Source organism: Zonotrichia albicollis, chromosome 2 (genome assembly GCF_047830755.1).
Source record: "Zonotrichia albicollis isolate bZonAlb1 chromosome 2, bZonAlb1.hap1, whole genome shotgun sequence".
Classification (NCBI taxonomy): Eukaryota; Metazoa; Chordata; class Aves; order Passeriformes; family Passerellidae; genus Zonotrichia; species Zonotrichia albicollis.
This window is the reverse complement of record NC_133820.1, coordinates 90,946,667-90,969,028: the sequence shown is the minus strand read 5'-3', so window position 1 is coordinate 90,969,028 and position 22,362 is coordinate 90,946,667. Positions and strand designations below refer to the sequence as shown.

The window sequence follows — 22,362 nt, the reverse complement described above, 5'->3', positions numbered from 1 at the left end:
GTGTAAATATAAAAAAGCACAAGAATTAAAAAGTATTTGTTTTGCTGTCTCTTCTTTTAGTTTAGATTGTTCAAACAAACCTAGCTCAAGTTTTCAGTCACTCTGCACTAGATGGTCCTCCCAAAGGCTGAAATGCTACTCCAGAGAATGTGAACTTGGCTCCAATTTCAGACAATTTTCCTCTTCTTTTTCTGACAAAAAGTATTTGAACGCTTTGTCCGAAGCCAAGAATTTGGATATGAAAGGCACACCAGTAAACAAGTCACCAAAATGGGCCACTACTACACAGACTGTAGTGCATGCTTGTTTTGAAAAAAAAAAAAAAAAAAAAACTCCTCTGGCCCAAAGGACACTGTTTTATTTTACAAGCAGAATGCTAATGTGAAATTTTAGTTTGACTTTCTCTCTCTCATCCAAGTACAAAAGAAAAGCTACATGCATTTTTGATAGACAGAGCCTACGTTTGCTATTTTGTTTGTACAAAGAAAAGTAAAAAGGAAGAGAACATAAGACCCTCACAGCTAGTTGGCTTGGTAAAATGCTGCACCAAACCAAATTACTTTTTTACAGTTTTATTTGAACTACTACAGAGAACCAACAACCCTTATTCATAGCATTCATCTTTCTATCAGCATTCCCAGAATGAAAATTGAAACTTTAAGAATGTTATTGCTTTGTACCAAATGTTCACTAGCTTCTACCATGGCAACTATCCCACAAAACCCTAGCAGGGCAAATCACAGTCCCCAAAGGTTTATTATCTTTTGTATCAGGGAGGCATTCAAATGCACTAAGGCAGCCTGGCAGCTAAGGCAGACATTGTCCTCATCCAAAAGAATTTTAATTTTAGCCTTGTACATTTGGTGAAAATACATTTCTGAAAACCAGAGAACATGCCAGAGAAAAGCTCACCCCAGGTCCAGTGTGGAGCTTCTCGCTCTACAAAGAGGCACACGTGAGAGCTGAGCAACAGCCCGGCAGTGCCAGGGAGACTTCGCTGAGCACGTCAGGAAAAGTCTCCCCAAGCTGGCCAGGAACCCAAGGGAAGGAAATGAGAGTGATTATGTACAGCTGAGCAAGCACAGTGCAGAGACTCCTAAATCAGTGATATGGTGTTCGCTGCTGGTGTTCTGTGGTAAAAATGTTTACCATCTGTGTTACTCTCTCTTTGTTATGGACACTAATGGAGCCTTCAAACATAAAAGCATGGGGGTGGGGAACAAAAACACAATGAAGCCAAAGTACTTGAAAATCACTTTTAGCTGTATATTACATAAGGAAATTCTGACACAAAGTGAAAAATGGATCAAAACCAAAACACGAGCACTTCCAGGCTGAGCTCAGGAGGGCTGCACAGCACTGGGTTACTCTGCCCTGGAGGTCTAGCTCTGAGCTATCAGGCACAGACAAGTCCTTCAGGCACTGATGGTGGCTCTAGTTTGGACACCAGAGAGCGACGTTCACTCCAAAAGCTTTTAGGCCAACGCTGAGCGTGCCTGTGGCAGCGAGTTCCCTAGGAAGCAGCTGCCTTTGTACAAAGTTTTTCTGCAGGGGAACTTCTCTGCTGCTGTCTCCTGCTGTTGAGAAGCCACAATGGCCTGGAGAGTATTACATTCTGTAGTGAAGCCAAAAACTAATATATGCCATTCAGTCTGCAGTCTGTGCATAAAACCAAGCATCTGACTTGCTCATGCTAGACATCTCACACTGTCATACATGAAAATTGGTGGAAATCACAGCCTTCAGCCTGACTTCCATTTCAAATGTTTTTTTTACTCTGCTCATCAAAATTTATATATGGGAAATGAGTTCCTACAACCTGATATCTCCACTGCAACCTCAAGGAGCTGCCTTAATACGTCTTGTCACAGTCCCTCCCTACCCAGAAAGACACTGCAGGGAAACTATGGTAAGAGGAGTCCATCCTGCTTCCTCCAAGCCCAAGGAAGTGAGTTTGGCTCAGAGTCCCCTACCTCCACTCAACAACCAGTTATTGGGGTGTCTACTCTCCAGCCCTAGCACATCCTATTCTCCAGCCCCACCACATCCAAATTCTTTGGCAGCCAGTGCCTAGTTTCAGTGTAGCTGTCAGTAATCTGAGGCTCACTGCTCAACCCAGCATAGGCACTCAAGCTGCACACACAACACAAGATCATCTGTCAGTGAGAATAATCTTTTTCCAGATGAGGTGCTCCAGGTAAATTGTTACATCTCTCATGTTACTGACGCCAGTTCAAATATATTTCTAGCAGAACAGGAGTGGACTTTGTGAACCACAAACCAAGCCAGCAAGAACAAAATCAGAAGCAGAATAGCAGTTTGTTTTCTCTACTGGAAGGGGTCTGGAGGGGTCTCCCAGCAGTCTCATGATGCTGAAAATGGTTTTGGAGCCAATTAGTGCCAACTACCAAATGACCAAAACTGAAACACCCCAAACACCACGTGAGTTTGAAAAATCCTTCAAGAACTGGTGCAAAGGTGAAGGAGCTTCTGCAGCACTGACAGACACCTGAAAAGAATACAAATGGATCAATCTTGGACTCAAAATTCACCACTGCTAATGCAGGGTCTCGGCAGATGAACCACTGAGGGTGGATCATTCAGTGATGGGCTTTTGAAAACTCCTCCTGAATATAATACCACTCCTGAATTCTGCTATATGCCTATGTCTCCAGCACAAGTGTTCAGTCTTTTTCACATTAGAAACGGAGCTTCTGACCTCTCCTCAACTGGATACTTCTTAGTGCAGTCACACAAGCTCTGGCAAAGAATGATTATTCTCTTTTACACTCAGCATTACCACAACCTGGAATTTCTTGTCCTGACTGTTTCTCCATCGACATCACTTCTGTGTCACTGCCCGGTGCCCTGGGGACAGCCAAGAATTTGCAAATTGCTGAACACATTGTCAAGATATGGAGTTTATTGAGATATTTGAAAGCCAATTGGACACAGACCTGATGAGCCTGCTCTCACTGACCCAACTTTGAAGGAGTGGGGGGGTTGCTTCAACCTCAAACTTTCTATAGGAGCCATCTCTGGCCTCTCTGGGTAGAAGCATGTTTGTACAGTTACTCCATGTATAATGCTGCAATTTTATTTGGCTGCTGAAGCTAAATTAGGAAACATTAACATTCTGTGTTTTCATCTTGCCTACAGCATGATTTTAAGGGTGGAGAAATTCACTGCCTCCCTAGCATCTTGAGATGATTAATAACTGAACAAAAGTTTTATTTTCCTTTACAGGACACCTGAGTCCAGTTTGTGCCTGACAAAAACCATCATTTGATGCCATAAACAAGGCTATTTCCATTATCATGTATTCTTGTTCTCAGTCAATGTGTCAGAATTAGGCTGTGGAAGAAATGCCTGTCAGAACATAGCTGGGATCTTCTTGATGAAGTGAACAGATCTGGCTTAGGTACAGCAAGCACATTGGGCTCTTCTGCTTGATGAATATTTGTTAAATGTTAACAGTGGGCTTGGAACTTGCAAGGCTAAGGGAAGGCTTTCCTGCAGCTCCTTTATAACTAAAAGACAAACCTAGGGAGAAAAAAAACAACAAAACAACAGAAAACCCTCACAAAAAAACAAGGAACGCCCAAAGACTTGTAACAGAACACTAATGTAAGTATTTGAAAACTCAAACATCTTTGTTTTTCCTCATATAAAAGCTGATGTCAAAGAAAGCAGCAAGTGAAAATTGCTTTTGAGGGCATGTCAAGAGAAGCTGCTCTAAGGCAGGGAGGAGTAGGAGTTACAGTGGAAACACAGGACTTTACTACAGCTTTCCTACCCACAGGGCATTTGGCCTTGATTGAACGTTCCTGTGGCCCACTCAGCACTGCTCTGCCACGTACACTGAAGGTCTCTGGCACAGGGATAGCTTGTTTTCACTGTCCTTACAATAATGTGGGCCTTTCCTTTTTTACCACATTGCCCTGCCATCCCTTTTCTCTCTCCCTTCCCCTGATCAAACACCATTGGATGCAGGAAGAACCTTGTTGTGCTTCTGCTGCTCATAACACAATTTGCTACGTGAATACTTCCTGTGCACCCTGCCAACATGGCACCTCTCCAAGCCATAAAGACTGGTGCCTGGGAGATGGTCACACAAAGCATGATGCTTCCTACTGCCACTGCTCTGTCCTTCACCTTCCTTTGCCTTGCTGTGGGCAAGGACTGCAAATACCAAATAGCATGAATGAAACAAAGATGGAGACTGCCTGCTTGTACCAGGCGAGTGCTTGCAGCAGCATGGATTGCTGTCCTTCAGATAAGCAGGGATGCACAGAATCTTTGTTAAAACATCATTCACATCATTTTCAATGTACTTTACACAGAAAAGAATTTATGTGAAACTTGAGTTGCATAAAAAAGTGAAATAAACTGTGTGTTCCTGCATGATAAATTCCCCTGTTATTTGCAGAGAGCTTTAAATGAACCCTGGGGAAAATTTTAAGCACTTCAAAATATAGATCTTATGTGCTATGAAGAAAATGAATAAAAAAAGGAACAATTTTTGTGTTACAAGAGCCCCTGGTATTCCCCCTCCATCTCTAACACTTATATGTTAACTCCAGTAACTATATGACTTGATGATGCATAGCAATTTTTCTAAAGTTTATTCTTCTCCTAAATGCTACTTAGAGAAAGACATGAAAGTTGATGTCAGATTAATACTATTATCTCTCTTCTCAACCCACGTATCTTTCTAGAGAAAAAAAAAATTAAAAATCCCAAAATACAAGTATGTCTCAAAGAATCTGACACAGGAAATATTCTCAAAGAATCTGACACAGGAAATATACAAGAGAGGCAATCTGAAAAAAGATGGAGAAGATAAATATGGCAGAAGAAACAAAGAAAGGATTACTAGAAAGAGGAAATATCAATAAAAAGATTTGACATGGCATACAACAAAGTAATACAAGGCTTTAGTGATGAAAGCACTGTCTTCAAGAAGAAGACAATAAATTCTATCAAATGAAGCAACACAGAAGTGGACCACTTTAAGACAGCATGGTTGAACATACACTCTGGAGCTCATGAAAGCATGCAGAAAGAGGAACTGAAACCAGTTTTAGTTAAGAGACAAACCTTAACACAATCAAGTGTTTCAGCTGTGGGAACAAAAACTTATGAAATCCACGTAAAAGTCAACTGAGCGCACGACAACAGCACTTAAGAGCCCCACACTGGTTTCTGACCTGCTTCAAAGAACCATGCAGACTGCTGAGTTTGACCTCTGACATGGTCTGAGAGTTGGTCTTTCCCTCAATGATGGTCCAAGCAGTAGAGATACTTTAGCTCAGAGACACAAGATGCAGTGAAACAGTCAAAAAATTAGAGTACTTCCATCTGTTTGTGGATTTAAGTTATATCCTACTGTTTACTCATAATTTTTCACATATTCTGGTGTTTTAACAATGGGAACACAAAATTCACTAATAATCTCCTTATCTGAACCTAGTCTATAACCCACAGCAATTATGAGCAGTATGTAGCAATATTTTCACTATTCAGGACAGAAAGTGAAAAATACCAAACACTCCTAAAATTGCAATAGGGATTTGTGCAGACAGAAGGTAATTACACAAAGTGGACTTTGGCCAAGACTCTCAGAATATGAAGCAATCTCAGAACCTTGTGGAAATTACCATGGGATCTTTAATGATAAGTAGGCTAAATCTTCACTTAAATTGTCCTAAAAAGCATGCCTTTTCTAACAGCATATTGCTACAGAGTGACAGGACCACTGTATTCCAAAATTAGACAGCATGTCCAACACTACAGCACACAAATGGAAAATCAAAAACAAACAAAAAAACCTCCAAAGCACAGGCATTTAAAAAGCAGACCACGAGAAGACATCTCAAGTGTTTCACGTGCACAGAATTATTTGCTTCCCCCTCTAATTTATTTCAGATTAGTACCAGATCCCTTATTTTAGGTCAGTGTTATGACAATGGAAGTATGCCAACTTAACCTTCATTTTCTTAATTAGCATTTAACAAGAAGCTTGTCCTCCTCTAGAAATATTTCCTTCCATAAGGAAGAATAACCTTGAACAGAAGACAAAGCTAAGCCAAGGAGAAGAGAAAAATGAAACTGAAGCACTAAATATATTTACATGTCTTTAAAATATATTTATTTACATACCCTTAAAATGTAAATAAAATAGATCTCAGTAAAAAATGACTTCATCTCCCAGAAACAAGCAAAGCACTGTATCTGTATTCATAACTACTCTGGGGAAAATCAACCACAAAAAAACTCCCCCTTTTACACATGCTCCCTACCATGGACCATGTGCTCATGTAACTCTTTGTTTATCTAGTCTGGAGACAAAAATGCCATGAAAAAGCAATCACAAGGCAGATGGCTGGTTTCACTAATCTGACCCTATTTCTTCCAAGTAAATCTAGTCTGCAACAGTGATGCCCCAAATAATCCACCATTCCTATAATACTTAGATTTGCATATTTAGGTTAGAAATGCCTGGCATGGCTGGATTAAGATTTCCCCCAGTAAAACAATGCTTTGTCATAAATTCTTTCCCAGAAACCATGCAGATTCTTAAGGCAGACATGTCCACACACTGAAAACCTGAGTGAAAGCACACTCACAAAACATTCTCACCAAGGCTCACCTCCATAGGTGCAATGCCTTTTACTCTGCTTAAACCTGACTGTATGGAGTGACAAATGCAGAGATTCTCTCTGTAGCCACCCCCATGATAACAGATGACAAGATGCAGCACAAGCTTCATCTCTTGCTAATTAAACGAATCAATTAAGAGACTATTGTTGCAACTGTGTAACTGCTGTTCTATAGTGGCAATAACAACCCCACGGGGAGGTCTTTTACTACATTAAAATGCTGTCCTCCACAACTCCATTTGATATTATTAGAAACAGTTATTTGCGTCTTGCTGTCATATTAGTAGCAAAGGCAAATTATGGAAATATGCAGACCAGAATGGTCCCAGTATGAGATCAGGTTTGGTTTTCAACCTCCAAGGGAACAATTGCTGAAATTCCAAAGTTCCCTAAAGTTCTTTAATGGAACTGATAAATCTATCAGCACAGCATCCATTTAGATTCTAGGTAAGGGTCACATATTTGCATACTTTCCTGCTAAGCTGATACAATTCAACTAGATAAATTATCATATTAAGTTTACCCTCCTGAGTTAAACTGATGGAGTTCAAAATTGTTTTCGATGGTTGTCATTAATCGCTGTTACATCCTAAATGCTCACTTTGAAATCTAATTGTGCTGGTGTACCAAGGGTCATATTAATAGCATTTTTAATGTTAAATCTTTGTAAAACATGTTTATTTTACTGATATTACCACTGAAGCCTAGAAGACTAATGAGAAACAAAGTATATTTATTATCAATAAAAACTTCATTTAAAATTTACATTCAGAGACTTAAATTAGCTTTACTAACTCTATTATGCCTTTGTTTCATTAAGATTCCTGGTTAAGCATCAAAGTCATATAAATTAATACGTCCTAAACAGTTCTTGCGTATATGCCAAAGTGGCAGACATCAAAAGGCTGCTCAAAATCATGGGCTACATGTATGCTTAGTGAACATCTTCATAAGAAAATTATCATCTTCACTATGAGGTAACAGTCTTGATACAGCTTAAAATATTTACCAACACTTTTTTGCCCAAATTAGGCAATTAATAATTATTTCATATTATTTATTAATGGTGGTAAATCATAGTCTACCAAAGTAAAGCACTTGAGTTACACCTTTGGGTGAGCTGACCACTTATCTTCCAAGAAGTAACAAGCTAATCAAACAAGATCAGTCCTTGTCCTAAAGTGTTCCTGAGCTCAGTAAGAAAGAAATTTGTCAAAAGAAGTATGAAAATAAAAGATCCTAACTTTTCCATTGCTTATTTCTGAGGGATGAGAGGCCTAATTTATTATAAACAAAGATCACCATACACACACACACTGCAGAATCCACTAACATTAAGGACATTAATGGAAATCCTGACCTACTTGTGACAGCATCACTTTTTTTTCTGCAAATCAAAACTCTAATTAACAACAGATAAAATACCAAGATAAAAATGAATAAGGAAAAGGCAAAACATTAGAATTTAAATGCAATAGCCTACTTTCATCCTGGTTTTGTAAGAATACAATGCTTGCAATGCAGATTTCTGCCTCTTCAATCCCCATTCCCAGCTCCAATTTGCGCCCACATACACTATATAAACTGCTGATCAATTTCAGCCAAATTGATCCAAAGGAAAGCTAAGTCCATCTACCCACAAGTACCACAGCTAGGTTTTCACAAATCTTCTGAAGAGCACTGGATCCAAAATCCATAGTCCAGTTGAGGGAAATTTGACAGCAGCCAATTAGGTGTCCAACAAGCACCTATGCATCTGCAGCTTCACCTTAGCACCAGCACCTCTTGTTCAAGGAGATCTCAGGCACGATTACAAGTTGTCCTGTGGGAACTTGTGTCACTTCTGGCTTTTTTTAAGTCACAGGAGCAAAATTCAGAAAGAACTCCAAGCACCTTCTTATTTCTCTTTCCAAAGGAATCCAGAGCAAGATTTCCAAAATAGTTTGATCCTTTTTATTTTAGGGACATGGCTTTTGGTAACACTGGTGTTTCTAGATCACTCAGGTGGTTTTGAGTTTGCTCCCAGTGGACAGTTTTAATATACTCACTATATCTTCTGCTTTAAAACACGCAAACGATATATAAGAGAATTGAAATGTGAACAGCATAGGCATCTGTGTGGCTGCACCTGATCATTCACACGTCATGAACTGAACAATTCTCACTACTGAGTCCTAATGATGGTCACTACTTTCCCAAGTGAAATCCTTGTTGTGTGAGTTACCCACTTTCCACAGAATACTGCAGCACCTTGTTGCCAGTCTCAAGATTCTCATCATCCACGTTCAAAAGGAAGTTATTGTTTTCAGAAATAACTGCATGTTTTTTCTGTTGACACCTTTTGCACTACTGAAATGCCACTGATGATAGTTCTACTACTAGAAGCATTGTGGTTCACAGTGCTTCTGAAAATGGATGAAAAGAAAATAAAACCTATACAACAGTACAATTCCCTTTAGATCCGCAGGGACCCTAATCTTAAGGCTTGTGAATAGGAAGAGTAAAAAAAAATTTTTTAAAAAAGACATTAGCTTGCAAAATAAACACTTACTGGTCTACATTTATTTTCTTGTGGTTAGTACTCTATATATTCTAATAAATACCACCTTTGTAACCTCTGCAGGTCTTCAACCAATGTTTCAAAGTCTGCATAAACCTTCAGTATCTAATTTCAGAAGTGTCACATATAGAAAGAAAAGCATAAAGAAAGAAAAGGACTTGTTAAGAACGGCAACGATTTCTAAGGGTGAAAGAAGCAGGTTGTTAAACATTTCCTATTGTGAGCTGAATCAGACTCATACAGCCAAAGCTTTGTAAGAACACAGGGAGAAGGAGAAAAGGAGGAGGAAGCTGTCTGCTGATGAGATTATACACAGACTGCAGGGTTTCGGGACAATTTGTAAGCCTCAGTAATGGGACAAAAAGTTGGAAGTTTTCTGCTGAAGCAAAAGCAGATAATCCATGGCAAGAGGGAGCAAAAGGGAGTATCAGCAGTAAGAAAAGTTAGTATACCGGCCTGTAGCTCCTAAGACTACCTTAGGTACACAACTGAAATAAGAAAATACAGTAAGACAGATTTTGAGGATTGTCTTTACACAAAGCTCTCCATTTCTCACTGCTGTGAACAGGATACAGAACTAATAACCCCGACTGCATATGGAATTTCCCTTTGCCAACCTATGCAAAAGTAGCTAAAAGCCAAAACTCATTAATACTAACTGGGATTACTACTGCACTACAATATATGGCAGCTATGCTAAAAAGTATGTCAAGGGCTTGACAGAGACTACTTTCCCTAAATCCAGTATTCTCAACCTGGAATTTGTAGAACTGGTTGCAGTGATGGGTCTCAGGACTATTTTAAGTTGGTGTGCAAAAAGGCAGAAGAAAAGGACATGTAGTATCAACAGGCTACTAGTTGTCATAAGTGAGCATAAGCTACCACAGCAAAACTTCAAATATTTTGTAAATTGAAGGTGGCAAAAAGCACTCCATTGGCCATCAGTAATGGAGAAACCTCTAGTGAGATGCATGAATCAAAAAACAGTGCTAGGAAATTCAGAAAGCACCTAAAGATGGCTTGACTCTTAAGCCCAAGTAAGTCCAAACCATTCCATGTCTGTTCCTATATAGTGTTCCCCTATATTGTTAAGTAATATACTGAGCAGTATGTCATGTATACGTTCTTCCATTGCTCCTCAAAGGAAAAAAAAATAACTGCTTATATTTCTGCTGTGGTATTAGAGAAGATCAAAGAAACAGCATGAACGACGAGCAGAGGATAGGGACCGTCTGTTTTGAGGAAAGTGATCCATTGGGTCAGCAGAGCATCACTGTCAAGCATGGCCTGCAGCCCAAAGCTGACAATGGCATTAGGGACGTGATGGAGCCAGGCTGCTCATTATCTGAGCATACACAACTTCTTTATTTCAAATTCTACACACAGTCTAGAATACGTTTAATGCTTGCACAATAATCTGCACTTCGCTATATACTCACAGCTTTCTTAGTGTTAAAGGCTGCCTGCCCAGACGTATTTCATTGCTGAAGTCCTGCTGAGAGGCCTGAATAACCAACAAATGACTGGGGCCAGCAGTGGGCCAGCCAAAAACATTCCTCTCACGTAAGAGAACAGAAGGTGGAACGAAAAGACAAAAGACACAACAGAAAATGGAGGGCAATTAGAATGACAGGAATGAAGGGTAGACTTTGGTCTTCTGAGTAGTCAAACATCCAGGTTTTTGAATTGCAGAGGCTGAAGCAGAAGCTCTGTGTATACATCTTGGTGTTTTTCTATAGAATTTATGTATCTATTTTATATGATCTTTACACCTAGAGAATAAGTCCTGTGAGGAGCAGCTGAAGGAGCTGGAGTTGTTCAGCCTGGACAAAAGAAGGCTCAGGGGGACTTTCACACTCTCTCCAAATGCCTGAAAGGAGGTTGCAGCCAAGTGGGGATTGGTCTCCTCTCCCAGGTAACAAACGATGAGAGAAAACTACCTCAAGCTGCACCAGGGGATGTTTAGATCAGATATTTGGAAAAATTTCTTCATGGAAAAGGGTGTCAAACATTGAACAGGCTGCCCAGGAAAGTGGTGTAGTCACTGTCTTTGAAGGCATTTAAAAGATGTGTAGACATAGCACTTGGGGACATGGTTTAGTGGTGGATTTGACAATGCTGGGTTAATGGTTGGAACTAATCATCCAGGAGAACTTTTTACAATCTAAACAATTCTGTGATTCTACATTTTTGACAAATCTGCTTCTGTGAGCTGCCTACACACAGGAGGCACCCCATAAAGGACTGCTTCCTTACTTCCTGCACTCTTGTTTTTGGGCACAGTTTTAGACATTAGTCAGAATCATGTACTATCTTGCTTCCTTTTTCTTTGTACAATATTTGGCACAACCTTGTTGTTATGGTAATGCTATTAATCAATACTATCTGAATAAATCTAGTGTGAAGTGGCAAAATAGCAGGACATCAGCACACCACATCTAGTGTCATTCATCAGAGGGGACAAATGAGCAAAAACTCATGAAAAATCTCAATTACAGCAATAACCCAGGATCTCCTCTGCAATAATTTAGTGAGGACTCAGAATGCTATCCTCACAAGAAAATTAAACCAAACGAGTGCAATTTCCCATTCAACAACTATTTCTTACAGTTACAAGTTGCTTGCTCCTCAGGCAGAAACATCCTCCTGCATCTTCCAAAAGCATGAGTCCCTATTATATCTGAGACTCACAACCCTCTATCAAAAAACAATTTGGAGAAAATAAGCTATCTAATGCACTACAATTTGGAAAGAAGAGAAATGCTCAAGTAGCAATGAATTTCTACACATGATCAGAAACAAACAAAAGCATTATTACAAATCCATGTAGACCCCCAAGTGATGCTAACAGTATGCACTCAAAGCTATGATATCCCTGGAGAAAGCAACATGATTTTTCCTGTTCTCCTCTAAAATAACATAAATATGCTGCTACACTAACAGAAACATTCATCTTACTGTCCAGATGTTTACCATATGTTATGCAGCAAAATTCACATTTTATTGTTGTCTTTCATCTGCAATGCAGTCTTCTCTGTCCACCTAACTAACTGGAACAGCCAGGATATTTCTAATAGAGAAGCACAGCTTTCACTTCCCCTCAGAGTGTCAGTTGCCTACCTGAAGCAGGGGCTTGTGTTTTGTCAAAATCCAGCAGCAGAGTTGTTTCTACCATGTCAAAAAATCAAGTGAAACCATTTATTGAAGCTGATGCCTTCCTGACAAGCCAGGCAAGCTGTGCTCCTTACAAGCTGGATCTAAAAATATATTCTGCTGGACAGGTCAGTGGTCTGTACACTGCATGGCACAGTCCTGCCTGGTACCACTGGAGTGCCATCAACATTTGCCCTGATCAAAAGGAACACAGAATGCTCAGAGTCGTCCTTTATGTTTGCTATTAAAAAAAAAAAGAGTAGAGAAGTAACTATGCAAGCTGTTTATTATGTTGATAACAATGCATTATAATAAAAATAATAATGAGCAATCAGGACTCTTTTTCTGCTAAATTTTCCTTTCAAACACTTCCTAAGTCAACTGCACTTAGCAAGGGTTTAACAACAGATAAGTAATGGTGAACTCAAAATGTATTTCTGGGGCCTTTGTTAAGGTAACATTTTCTTTGTTGGAACACTTACATTTTGTGTGTGCACATGTACACACATACAGACTGGGTATCTGTATGTGCAGCAATTTGTAGTGGATATCATTGTATCTTCCACCTCATTACCTAAACTGAGCATATTAAGTTTAAATCAGAACAGTAAAAGGATGTTAAATGAGCAAAGGAGAAATGAAAAGGTAGGACTTAGGGGAAAGAAGGACAGTGGGCTAGAAGAACTGAGAAGCACAGGCACAGATTGGATTCTGTGGGAAAACTAGTATTGGAACACACCCTGGGAAGCAGACTTCATTACTGTTTCTCTACCCTGATTGCTGAAGTTCTCTCTCTGGGTTTGATCAGCAAGACATGCATAATTCATATTAAATAAAAAAAAATCTCAGAATACTCAAGGCATTTCTGTTTAGTCCTCCTGAGAATTTTAGTTGTAATCACAAACTTGATTTCCCCAAATAACTAAGATTCAATAAACACACATGAGCTAGTCAGTCAGATTTAACATATATTACAATCCATTAGCTGTTTCATCATCATCTTTCTTAACACAAAAGCACATCAATTCTATTTCTTCTTTTATAATATTTTCCGGTTGCACAAGGCCCAGAACACGAGTCCTGGTCAGTAAGTGAGACTTCAGGGCACTTCTAACAAAAGAATACAAAATATTTTCATACCTAATTTGAACAAGTTTACATACTAATGTCACTAAATACACAACCAGAATTTTCCCTACTACAACACCCACTTAGAGAGAAATCAACTAAAATCTAGTCAGTATTATCAAGTTTTATTTGTGTTTATATCTTATCTACTTGGAGTAATTATTTACTTCTCACACAAAGACTGATCAGCCACCTAGCAGCAATCTCACATATACAGGTTGCAACTCCAGACCCAAAGCATCATCATAAATACAATAGTGCAGAGCAAAACTTCATTTTTATATCTTTATGCTACAGCTACTCTGCTTGTGATTAAGACAAATAAATAAATATGCATACACAGAGATTTATAGAAGTAAAATATATTAGGGGCACTTCTCATCTCTAAAAACAAACCTGTAAGGTAAAAACATAAATGCAAGGTATTCTTGTTAAGTTTACCTTTACCACGTTACACCTTACGAACAATGGCTTCATAGGACTTGCAGGAGAACTAATCACAAATAGAATGAAAGCATGACCATATGCAATCCTAATCCTCTCGTGTCCAAAACAAATAGTGCACAAAGAAGTTAGGACTAAATTCTAAATGGAATGTTTCATCCTAGGCTTTTCACTGTTAATAACACTACAGTGAAATTTATTGGCAGCAAGCAGGACAACTTACTTTGGAGGATACTGCAACTTTATTTCACTTTCAGAACTATTTTTAGATGCATATGGAACTTGGAAAAATTCAATGGCTGCATTTTAGCCATGCAAATCACAGAACTTGAAGTTATTTCAATCACATGTATGCATATAAGCATCCATGACCTAAACAAAACCTGTATGTTATACATGAGTGCTCCACAGAACAGTTTCATAGAGTAAATTCTGTCTAATGATATAAAATCTCATTAGCATTTTAGGCATACTTCTACCCAGCAAACAAAATCTGAGAGAACGACACAGCTACCAAATCTGGTTTAGAGCGAGAAAAGAACAGAGCACTTTGCATTACTGAACAATTTTTTCTAAGACAGTTACTGGGATATTCACTCTGGGATATAAGGACATGTGATACGGTGAAGCAATAAAGATCAGAAAGTTTATGTGGTGAGGAAGAGTGGGACTGACCCTGATGTGCACCAAACCTCATTATATTGCAATAAGCTTACAAATCTATAAGCAGTTACTTTTAGACCCCTTCTGAGTGAAACAGATACAGACTTGAATCAATAGAAAAGCAGAACATAGATACTGTGCCTTGGAAGTTTGCTTCAGTTGGCCGACATTCACCTGCTAAACTCAGAACATTTACACATAATACTGGCCCCCATAACCACAAGTGTAAATGTACTAGAAGTGTAATTTAGCTACTTTCTGTTTACATTATATTCTTCTACAAATTAAACTCCTGTCAATACACAATTATTACATGCTTACCACTGTGCCTAGAAACTGAATGCTGGTCTCTCCAGAGGCATTCCGAGAAATACGCTGAAAAACACAAATGTAAGAATTTATTAAAGCAACTCAAATTTGTAACCATTCCATTTTCTTTGTCACATCATTGCAAGTAATCAAAAATAATTTAATACATAAATCTATACATTAACCAGATAAAATAATTTCCTTCAATGGGAGTACTAGAAGTCTAAAGCATACTTCATCTCAGATTTTGGTTTTAGTTCAGTCAACTCAATAAAATTTATTTTTGAAGGACAATGAAGGCAAAGATGGCCAAGTACAACACAGAGCAACCTTGTGCTCGAATGTCATGAATAATGAGGCTTCTGCCATCTCTGTGATTCTGTATTCCTGTTACTCACATTTAGTATTATCTTCCTTCTCTCCTAATGAGAGACATTTTAATCTCTTTTTAAAATGCAAACCTCCAATGATGCTACTTTGAAAACAGAAAAAAATATGACCTTATGAAATGTCTGGTCACCTACTGTGGTTCAGGAGTTGATTGAAGTTATTAAAGAGTCTTCAAATATTACATTGTCAGTAAGCCACAAGACAATGCAAGAGAAAATATATTACTGGTTTCACACAGTATTAAGCATAATTTAAATATGCAAGATGTATAAATAATTCTTTCTTCCTGTGAATTGTTTTCTCCTTCAGTGTCAAAACGTTTTTCTCACATTTCATTCCTGCTATCTAAGCTATGGCCCACACGGGTCCCAACTGAAGGAACACAGCCCTCATTTTACACAATGAGCACACAGCCCTTTTACACAATGCCAAGTGTACATAAAAGTACTAAAGCACAGATCTGAGAAGATGAGTATTATTGCAAAGAACTGCATAGAAGCCTTCAGCATTTTAAAGACAAAAAATCATAAGAGTGGGGCTGCAAATAATCTCCCAGCAGAATCAAAACACACCAGTGTCACTCCCAAATGATGTGTTTCTAACTCATTCTCAAAATCTTTCAATTGCAAAAATATCACAGCCTCCCCCTGGGCAATTTATCCCACTGTTCTGCATCTTTACCATTAGGAAGTTTTTCCTAATATTTGATTACAATAACCCTTACTTCAAACTGTATTACTCATATTAATTCTCATTTGTTTCACTACACACAGGAAACACAGATTATTCCCTTCCCTTCTACTGCTACATCCAGGTATGTGAAGAGCCCTAATCATGGCTCCCCTAAGTCCTGTCTTGTCTAGACCAAATGAGAAAGTGCTGCAGCACAATAGCTAGATACTTCCCAAAACAATTTTAATAGCAATAAATTAAATCCTAATCCCTCTTCACTAATGGTGCATGTTCCTCAGCCCCACTTTATGAAGTAATAATTACTACAGCCCAAACACGCTTATTTTTTGACTTAACAGGTCACACACTGACATTGCAATCTGTACAATCATATGAAAACAAAGGGTGATGTGCCAGAGCCTGACATATTTCAACAATAATGATTAATGGAATGGAAAATATGGGAAATAAAATTTCATACAAAACCTGACGTTTACTTTTATAAAGGAAACAGGAATATACACTTTTCCCACAGTCTAGGATAAACACAATCAGGTTTTGGAAACCACAAAGAAGAACAAAGTACCGGCTGCCTACAATGAATGAGCCACATGCCAAAACAAACAAGTCCCAACCACTTGATAAGCTGTCAGAAAATGGCAAGCCGAAAAAAATTAAAGGATTTAATTTCTTTTTTTCCTGGAATGCCCTCCACCCTCGTTAGAGTTCTGTCACTTATTGTGCTACCCTTTTGTCCGCTTTCAAGGGTCATTAGAGACCTTTTCATGTCCTAATAAAAATTCCATTTTTTTGGCTAATCTCCCCGTCACACAGAAAAACACAACTTAAAAAACAAAACAAAACAAAAAGAAAAATAGAGGCCCTTTTGTCATTTTCTTTAAAGGCTTTCAGAGTAAAGCCAGGTATCTTGACATCTTGACTTACTTTTCACAACTGAAAAGCAAATCATTAAAGTACTTCCTCACACAGATTTTCTTTACTTGCAGCCAAATAAGCTAGCATAGCAAAAACCAAGCCCTTCCAAAACTAATTTAATAACCACTTCAATGAAGCCAAATAAATATGCATATAAAGAAGGCACCTTCTAAAACCTCAGCCTCAAGTCAAGACAAAGATATCAGCAGCATTTTTCCTGCCCTGACACTGTTGGAGCACACTGGTATTGCTCTACAACAGTTTCCCACTGCAACTGTTTGCTGCGTCCAAAAAGGCATTTCATTCACTGTCAATTGCATTTAAAGTCTGTATAAGCACTAAAATCCATCTCTTAAATCAACATCTGGGTGGACAAGGGTGTGGGGAGAATAATGGGGAAAGTGAAGAAAATAGTTAAGAAACAGAAGGGAAAAAGAAATTTCCCTTGTGGGTGAATGTAAAAAACAAAGAATAAAGAAAGATAGAGAAATTTTCCAAGTCACAAAACATATGTTACAACAAAACAAAAAAGAGAACTGCCAGGCTTTGAGAACTGTGTTACAAAAGAAGTCAGAACATTATCATAATTAATGTTTCAAATTACAGTAAATAAATTTCAGCTATTAGATGTGATTAGATTTTTCTGAAAAGAGTTATTTCTGTTCCACTGGCAGGCTTGTGTTTCTGGGATTTGTAAATGTAATTGATGTTTTCAAGAAAATGAAAGGACATGGTTAACAATCATTCTTTTATTTCTCACCTCTTTAGAAAAAGGACCAGTCTCCAGTTTCTCTTGTAAAATTAGATATTTACATATTCTATACCTCATAATAGATGGTTTCATATTGCATGTGATAGCAGGAAAGTAATCAAATAGAGGTAACAATAGAGAATAGCTAATTGTATGCATTGTCATTGGTGTCTTAATAAATTGCACATTATTTGCTAGGAGGTTTATAGCAAAAAGGCAAGGGAAATTTATCATTTGTTCAAAGACAAAACACCCCTGTGTGTTTACCTGCCAATACAGTAAAATTACATTGTTGACATAAATTATGCTATCTTAGATATAACCAATTTCTTTTCTGGTTGATTCAGTGTGCAGAGCTTCAGACTAATTTAATTATTATCATGTGAGTTAAAAGTATATTTTTCTTTCCTTATGAGAAACTAACAAGCTAACTCAAATGTGAAAAAAAATCACAACTTCAAAAAAATCCATCTGCAGTCTCAAAGCTGTCAAATGGGTGTGAGTGTTACATAAATATTATATGTATTTTTACACACACAGGTTACAGTATGCTATACTGCATATGCTATGTATATACAAACAAAATGCTTCTGCACACATGTAAAAATAGAAAAGTATATACAATCATACAAAATGTGTTTGATTCTCCTCCTCCATCTTGTGTATGCTATACCACAGTCATTTCATAAATAATCATTTTAATCTGTAAATCCCAGTAAGTTTCAAATGGGTAGTGTGATATGACTTTAAATTCTTCTGCTTTGCCATAGAAAATTATTTCCACTTAGTTGGGTATCAATGATATCTTCATTTTAAGATGCAGTAGGGTTACAATCAGCTTTGCATAAAGCCTGCAATGGATGAGCACTAGCAGATAAAGATGATAACCTTTACATAAAGAGGGATAAAGCAGCTCAAGAAAACATAATATATATATTACTGAAAGAAATTCTTAACTGACATTATTAGACAACAACAAGATCTTAGAATATTTTCCATAAATCTTCTGGTCTCTACGACTCTCCAAGCTACTAGAAGGCAGCAGCTGCAGAGAAGGTACAATACAAAAGCAAAGAAACTCCAACAGACCAAAAGCAATTTTTTTTTTGCTTTGCTTACAAATGAAAAAGTAATGATACCCCTAAACTCAGAATTAATTTGAACTGGCAAAGGCAATCAGATAAATTGCCAGTTCAAGGAGGATACACAACCTTCTCAAATACAATTATCTTAAACTTTTTTTTGCTGAAAGTAAAAGCAAAGTAAAAGGTAAAGTAAAAGGTTTTATTTGCTGAAAGTAAAAGCTGGAGACCATTTGTTTTTTTCTGGAGACAAAAAACACAGATTGTCACTCAGCCAATGTTTTTTGCAATTTTTTCAAGCTATGGCATGACTATATTCCCAGATGAAAAAACATGTAGCAAACTACCAAACCAAACCCAAAATTACAAACCCAGAAAATGTAATGATAAGCTACAGATAAAATTTTGATCAAAACACTGGTAGTTTCCCAGCATGGTGCTGTTTTTCAGAATGCAGAATTTCCCGCAGCTCAGTTCCTATTGCTTCATTTCAACTGCTCACTAACAAAAATTCTGAATATCTTTTGCCAGAAATTTCAAATGGAGGATGCTATCTTTTGGTGAGTACTTATAAATTCTTGAAAATTCCACCTAACAAAACACAGGCCAGAATCATCCCCAGACAGGTTTAATTAAAAAACAAATTATTCCCACCATAGGGAAATCAGGGGAAGAAAATCCACAGTAATTTACCTTGTAAAATTGTAACAGATTCATTTGCTAGTACCTAATCTGTGAGATTTTGTGTACATGAGAGTGCTTGGACATCTGGAAAGCTCCATATTCCACCCATGTCACTCCAACCTGTGGAGTCCCATGGTTGGGTCAGAAAGGAGGAAAAGCTGCAGAAGTAGCTGTGAAACTTTTAAGTCATCCTCTCAACAAAAAAGGGTGATTGATTTGACCTTACCAGTCTCATTTTCCCTCTCCTTCTAGCAAGCAGAACTTCATTTCAGCACTGCCTTTGCACTGTGCAAAATCCCAGCGGAGGGATACAATCCCAGACTAGCAATGTGACCAGGATTTGTAGTAGTCTGTCTGCAGTCTGATATGCTGCAGTCTGTCTGTATTGCACTGTACATTCAGAGTTGTTCACCCTCACAAGCCTTTCCACTTTGGGAATCACCCCAGCTTTTCACAATTTAACATTCTGCACTGCTGGTGCCATCATTGTCTCCCCCTAGAGCACTAAACTACAGATGGGAAGTTAGCCTGATTTTGTGCACTGCTCTACCCTCAGCCATTACCGGTCTCAGTTCACACTTGACAGTAAAAGAAGCCTCAGTGAGTTGTTCTTCCTCAGGGCATGTCCACATTTCCCAGGTTCTTACAAGGGCAGCAGTCAGCCAGTGGGGAAAGAGATGATCAAGTGCTGCATGTGAAGGGTTTTGATTGTGACAGATGTCTGAGATGTTAGTGGCACTGTGCTGAAGCAGTCTTTCCCATCAAAAGGGATCCTGCCAGAATGCTGAAATACTGGCCTCCCCGGCGCCTGCTGCAAGCTACCTCAGCCCTAAATGGAACCTGTTCCCAAACAGTACAAATATAGATGTTAAATACAAGGTGAGGGACTTACAGGGCATCAATTCCCACAGATAATTGTGCAGGTGCAGTTTCTAAGAGGCTGAGGCATCTTATCACTACTTTTTAGGAGTTCTCTAAATGCCTGGCATTTAATGGCAGTAAAGGACTTGGGAATTTCTGTCCTCCCATAAACAGAAAAATAGGAACACAAATCCTTCCCAATACTTCTTTATGGGATATCCAATGTGACTGTTACTTGCCACTTCTTTTTGCAAAGCTTTTTTTTAAATACTAAAACCAGTGCAGGTACGCTATTACATATACAGAGAGTGCCTTGTAAGTATGCTCATGTGTTTCTTTAATCCTTGAGATTGGTAGGTGTTACAAAGAAGTAGATAACAAATTTTAGAGCTAACAAAAAAGAAACAATCAAAACAAAACAAACAAAAAACCACATCATCCCACCCCCACCAAAAATCAACCAAAAAAAGCCTCCACAGGAAATACTGTTTATTCAATGTAAAGAATTAATCTAAAGGACATTTACTTCAAGCTGAGATTTACAACAATACAATAATTAGGCATTTAGTCTTCTCTAAATTCTAGTCTTCTTCTAAATTTTTGCTCTTACTACATTAAATCACAATGTGACTAGAACTTGTGGAAGCTTTACCCTTGTTTTGGCATGCCATGACTCATCCTGCTCCTATAAGGGGGGGAATCATGCAGTCAAAATGCTGCCATATGATTCTAGATCTGATAATGTCTGTGACTGCCTTGAGAAAAATTCCTGACAGGATCCATAGTCCTTTCTCACTCTTATGCCCCTCCTCATCCTTCCCCTTTGCTCTCTGAATGTGTTACCATGTTCAAGAGAACCACTTCTCATCTCTTTCAGGGTTTAGATATCATAAAACTATGAGTCTGTCAGCAACTGAACACAATGCTTTGTTCCTTGGACACACACAGAATCCTTATAGTTATTCATCCTAATATTGTCTTGAAAATGGATAGCTCCAAGAGGAAAAATATATGGCATAAGATACCATGACAACTAATGTTATTTGATTAACATCTCAAGTAAGACAGAGATTGATTTAACATATCAGTTGACCACTCATTTCCTTCCTGAATGAAAAAAAGAAAATGTATTCATTTTTATTAAAGAATTGATAAAGGTAGTGGTATGTGCTTTTAGTTCCTCTGCTGTAGTTTCCCTTTAATTTTCCCCTTCCCTTCACATATTCTCCACCTGAACCACGGACAAGAAATTTGTACCAGATTTGGCTGGGTTAGTCATAACTGGAAAAGGCTGAAAAAAACCACAACAGGGAGTGAGTTACAGGTTAATCAGTGTAGGCCATCAGGAATTCAGTGCTGAGGCTCACACTGGCTTTTCTCTACCCAAAAGTACAGCTATGTGGGTACAGGATAACCAAATATCTGCAGATCATTCTGAGTCCCTCTTCTGGAGACAACCTAGCAAGAGTAATTTTGAAGTCATGGTTAAAGGACAACTGCAGAGTATGTGCAGTAATTGCATAGCACAAAAAAATGGACTGTCAAGCAGTCATGAACACTGCTCACTAAACCTTCACAAGATAATTTTCAGGGGCTAAGAAACTGAATGTTCTGAGGTAACAGTACTTTGGATTGAAAACCTATATAATGTATCATATCATTATCACAGATTACATCTGAGATCTCAAAACAGCAAAATGAAAAAAAGGTAATTTTTCTTACAAAAGTAAAAAAATTACACATATGAAAAAACTCTCTAAAGAGTTGTAGGAAATGAATACTTGGGCAAAAGCTTTGTTCTCCTGTCAGGCATTTCCCTGGAACAAAGACTTCATAACCTACAGCATTCTCATTTGTTCTGTTATTATAGACCAAAATAATAATCTAAAGAAACATTGTATCAGAGAAGCACTTATATTTGTCATACCCCAGGATGCAGAATATACTACTCCTGCTGCAATTGTTGATGCAATAAATAAATTAAATGAAAAAATAAGTGATGCCACCACCGAATTCCCTTTAACACTAAGTAGAGAAAGCTCCCCTGATAAATCTTCATCTATTTCA

General features: G+C 38.1%; 1 protein-coding gene across 3 annotated transcripts in view; it reads right to left on the bottom strand.

The window, feature by feature from the left end:
* Nucleotides 1-22,362, bottom strand: part of PCCA (propionyl-CoA carboxylase subunit alpha) — a 274,960-nt gene that overhangs the window by 45,596 nt on the left and 207,002 nt on the right. For all 3 annotated transcript variants that reach the window (XM_026793634.2, XM_074535667.1, XM_026793635.2), the window contains one exon: nt 14,932-14,985. In XM_026793634.2, coding sequence (XP_026649435.2) covers nt 14,932-14,985 — 54 coding nt within the window. The remainder of the gene's footprint in view (nt 1-14,931; nt 14,986-22,362) is intronic.